Source organism: Otolemur garnettii, unplaced genomic scaffold (genome assembly GCF_000181295.1).
Source record: "Otolemur garnettii isolate 467f Iridium unplaced genomic scaffold, OtoGar3 scaffold00140, whole genome shotgun sequence".
In the NCBI taxonomy this organism is placed as follows: domain Eukaryota; kingdom Metazoa; phylum Chordata; class Mammalia; order Primates; family Galagidae; genus Otolemur; species Otolemur garnettii.
The window spans coordinates 557,943-562,898 of NW_003852535.1; the positions used below are offsets into that span (position 1 = coordinate 557,943).

The 4,956-nt window shown below is 43.0% G+C and overlaps 1 protein-coding gene across 1 annotated transcript in view; it reads right to left on the reverse strand.

Moving 5' to 3' along the window:
* The window catches only part of ATL3 (atlastin GTPase 3), a 56,229-nt gene that overhangs the window by 30,311 nt on the left and 20,962 nt on the right, over positions 1-4,956 (reverse strand). The window contains exons 2-3 of the mRNA XM_003798578.3: positions 2,154-2,368; positions 994-1,137 (exon numbers count right to left, since the gene is read on the reverse strand). Coding sequence (XP_003798626.1) covers positions 994-1,137; positions 2,154-2,368 — 359 coding nt within the window. The remainder of the gene's footprint in view (positions 1-993; positions 1,138-2,153; positions 2,369-4,956) is intronic.

Below are 4,956 nucleotides of genomic sequence, written 5' to 3' on the forward strand. Positions count from 1 at the left end.
CTCCAACTCCTGGGCTCAAGCGAGTCTCCTGTCTCTGCCTCCCAAGTAGCTGGGACTACAGGCACCTGCCACAACGCCTGGCTATTTTTTGGCTGCAGCCATCATTGTTGTTTGGTAGGCCTGGGCTGGATTCAAACCCGCCAGCTCAGGTGTATGTGGCTGGCACTTTAGCCGCTTGTGCCACAGGCGCCAAGCCTATGATGAACTTTTAAACTATAATCATGCATTTAAACCATGCACTTGTAATACATGAATAAAAATTATTTTAATTGGATTAACAATTATTATTAACTTAATTCTTTATATAACTTACAACTTAATTATTATATAACTTTTTTTTGGAGGGGGGCAGAGTTTTACTTTGTCACCCTCAGTAGAAGCTATGGCTTCGTAGCTCACAGTAACCTCAAACTATTAGGCTCAGGTGATTCTCTTGTCTCAGCCTCCTGAGTAGCTGGGTCTATAGGCGCCCAGCACAATGCCTGTTATTTTTTTCAAGACAAGGTCTGACTCTGGCTCAGGCTGGTCTCCAACTCATGAGCTCAGGCAATCTACCTACCTTGGCCTCCCAAGTGCTAGGATTATAGGCGTGAGCCACCACACCTGGCCATAATTATTATAACATTATTATTATTATTATTATTAACTTAATTCTCAATTTTTTCTTATTAATTTGTAAGTCTTTTTATTTTTTTTTGCTTTGGAAAAAGAGTCTCACTCAGTCGCCCTGAGATTAAGTGCCATGCATCAGAGCTCACAGCAATCTCAAACCCTTGGGCTCAAGTGATTTTTTTGCCTTAACTCCCAAGTAGCTGGGACTATAGGTGCCTGCCACAATACCCAGCTATTTTTTAGAGATGAGTGTCTTGCTCTGGCTGAAACTGGTCTTGAACTCCTGAGCTCAAGCAATCTATAGGCCTCAGCCTCCCAGAGTACTGGGATTACAGGTGTGAGCCACCATGCCTGGCCCTTGTAAATCTTTTTCATCCTTACCTTCTTTCCACCTGGCTTCTCCACAGTGAAAACTTCACTCCAAATTTGAATCCCAGTGGTTTCTGGGTCAGAGCCCCCTCGCCATGAAAATCCTGTTAATGGTTCTTCTGGATCACCCAACCAATTTGAATGGCCACCTTCCTTCTACAGAAGAAATTAGAAATTTCCATTAATTCTTTTTTTTTTTTGAGACAGAGCCTCAAGCTATCCCCCTGAGTAGAGTGCCATGGCATCACGCTCACAGCAACCTCCAACTCCTGGGCTCAAGTGAGTCTCCTGCCTCAGCCTCCCAAGTAGCAGGGACCACAGGCGCCTGCCACAACGCCTGGCCCATTTTTTTTTTTTTTTGGTTGCAGCCATCATTGTTGTTTGGCGGGCCCAGGCTGGGGATTCGAACACGCCACCTTAGGTGTATGTGGCTGGCGCCTTAGCCGCTTCAGCCACAGGTGCCGAGCCCATTAATTCTTAATAAATTTTACACATCAAAGAAAATCCACGAGTCTACTTTGCTTTTTTATACATAAAAGTCTCATTTTCTCTTTTTTTTTTTTTTTTTGAGACAGAGTCTCACTTGCTCACCCTCAGTAGACTGCCATAGTGTCTTAGCTCATAGCAACCTCAAACTCTTGGGCTTGAGCGATTCTCTTGCCTTAGCCTCCCAAAGAACTTGGGCTACAGGTGCCCTTCACAACACCCAGCTATTTTTTAGAGACAGGGTCTCGCTCTTGCTCAGGCTGGTCTCAAACCTGTGAGCTCAGGCAATCCACCTGCCTCAGCCTCCCAAGTGCTGGAATTATAGGAGTAAGCCACCATGCCCAGCTCATATTCTAATTTTTCTTTTTTTAAGAGACAGAGTCTTATTCTGTCACTCACACTGGAGTACGATAGCATAATTATAGCTGGCTGCAGCCTCAAACTCCCAAGCTCTAACAATCCTCCCACCTCAACCGCTTGAATAGTAGATGGGACTATAGATATGTACCACCACTCCTGGCTAATCTTTTTAAGAGATGGGGTCTTGCTATGTTTCTCAAGCTGGTCTTGGACTCCTGGCCTCAAGCAATCCTCCCAGTTCGACCTCCCAAATTACTGGGACTACAGGCATGAGCCACTGCACCCAGCCTCATTTTCTAATTTGAAATGAAATAATTCCACCTTACCTGAGAATACAAGTATCGCAGCATAAAGTCCAGAATGAAGGACTTGCCCTTTCTAAAGGCACCAGCCACTGACACTACCACCACATCAAGATCTCGGATGTGGTCCTGCAAGAGGATGCTGGCCAAGGCTTTCTCTTCTAGCTCAAAAGAATGTTGGTCTTTGTGAACCAAAACAACCTGCACTGGACCAGGCTTGCTGTTCTCCATGGCATCACCTGTTAACATAGAAAAAGAAATTAGTTTCAAACGTTTTTTAATATGTATTTTTTAATATCAAGAGAACAAAAACTACTTAAAGAGGACACAAAAGTACTAATCATAAAACAAAATAAAATGACAAATTAGACTTCATTAAAATTAAGAATTTTTGTTTGGGCTGGGCGTGGTGGCTCAAACCTGTAATCCTAGCACTCTGGGAGAACAAGGTAGGTGGATTGCTTGAGCTCACCAGTTCAAGACCAGCCTGAGAGCAAAACCGAGACCCCCCATCTCTACTAAAAATAGAAAAACTGAGGCAAGAGGATTACTTGAGTCTGAGCTGGAGGTTGCTGTGAGCTGTGACAAAAAATTTTTATTCAAAAATTTTTTATTCAAAAAATTTTATTTTTATTCAAGCTACCCAAGGCGATAGCTTGAGACTTTGCCTCCAAAAAAAATATTTTTCTCTTATTTCGCAAAAGATGCCAATATGAGAATAAAAATACAAGCCACAGACTAGGAGAAAATATTCATTCACAAAACCTATTTCCAAAGGACTTAACATTCAGAATCAATACGGAAATCTCTAAGAAAAAAAATTAACAATTTTTTTTTTTTTTTGTGAGACAGAGCCTCAAGCTGTCCCCCTGGGTAGAGTACCTTGGCATCACAGATCACAGCAACCTGCAACTCCTGGGCTCAAGCCTCAGGAGTCCCCTGCTTCAGCCTCCCAAGCAGCTGGGACCACAAGCGCCCACCACAACGCCCAGCTTTTTTTTTGTTCCAGCTGTTATTGTTTTGGCAGGCTGGGCTGGATTCAAACTCGCCACCTTAGGTGTATGTGGCTAGCGCCTTAGCCACTTGAGCCACAGGCACCAAGCCCCATTTAAAAAAATTTTTTTTATAAAGATAAGGTCTCAGCAGATTGCCCAGGCTAATCTCAAATTTTTGGCCTCAAGTGACTCTTCCACCTTGGCCTCCCGAAGTGTTGGGATTATAGGCATGAGTCCAATTTTTTTGAATAATAATAATGGATAAAAGACTGTCAATAGGCACTTAACAAAAAAAACCCCACATAGTCAATAATATGAAAAGGTGCTTCCATACTATTTATCACAATAAGAAACCACTACCTGCCCATGAGAATGGCTAAAATTTACAAGACCAACAATATTGACTATAAGAAAGGATGTGAGTCAACTGGAAATCTCATACATGCTGATAAGAGTACCTGAACAGTATAACTACTTTGGAAAACTGGCTTTATCTATGAAGATAAATTCCACTCCTAGGTATGTACCTAAGAAAAATAAATGCATAAGTCCACCAAAAGATATATATGTAAGAATGTTTTGCTTTTTTTTTGAGACAGAGTCTATGTTGCCCTGGGTAGAGTGCCATAGCATCACAGTTAACAACAACCTCAAACTCTTGGGCTCAAGTGATTCTCTTGCCTCAGCCTCCCAAGTAGCTGGGACTATAAGCACCTGCCACAAGGCCCAACTATTTTTTTTTTTTTTTTGAGATAGTCTCAACTTTGTCACCCTTGATAGAGTGCTATGGTGTCACAGCTCACAACAATCTCAGATTCTTGGGCTCAAGTGATTCTCTTGCCTCAGACTCCCGAATAGCTGGGACTACAGGCGCATGCCACAACACCCGGCTATTTTTAGAGAGGGGGTCTTGCTCTAACTCAGGTTAGTCTCAAACTAGTGAGTTTAGGAGATCTGCCCGCCTTGGCCTCCCAGAGTGCTAGGATTACAGGTGTTAAGTCACCACACCCAGCCCACCAGCTATTTTTAGAGACAGGTCTCCTCTAGCTCAGGCTGGTCTCAAACCGGTGAATTCAGGCAATCCACGGCCTTGGCTCCCAGAGTGCTAGGATTATAGGCGTGAGCCACCATGCCCACCGTGCAAAAATGTTCACATCAGCTTTCCTCAAAATAATCCACAAGTGGAAATAATATAAATATCTATCAACAGTAAAAAGTATGTCTCCCACTGCTGAGCCTTCTACATGTTGCATTTAATCTTTAGAAGAACAATATGACATAAACAAAAAATGTCCCCCCCCTTTTTTGCAGTTTTTGGCCAGGGCTGGGTTTGAACTCACCACCTCCGGCATATGGGGCCGGTGCCCTACTCCTTTGAGCCACAGGCACCACCCAAATGCCCCATTTTAAAAATAAGAAAATGAATGCTTACAAAGGCTTAGTGTCTTGCCCCATAGGTTCTGGAGATAAGCTCAAAAATATTATTAAGTGGCTATATTTCACAGATCATTCTTTAACAACTCAAAGTTTTAGTGCAATTCATTCTACAGTTCAAAATTAAGCACTAACTAGTACTTTCCCTGACAGAGTTGAAGGCACAAAGATATTCTTTGAAATTCAGAGCTGCTTAGTAGCTATGAATTTAAGGAAAGTTTATAAAAAACTACCAATGGGATGGCTTGGCGCCTGTGGCTCAAGTGGCTAAGGCACTAACCACATACACCTAAGGTGGCAGTTTCAAATCCAGCCCAGGCCCACCAAAACAACAACGATGGCTGCCAAAAAATAGCTGGGTGTTGTGGCGGGCGCCTGTGGTCCCAGCTACTTGGGAG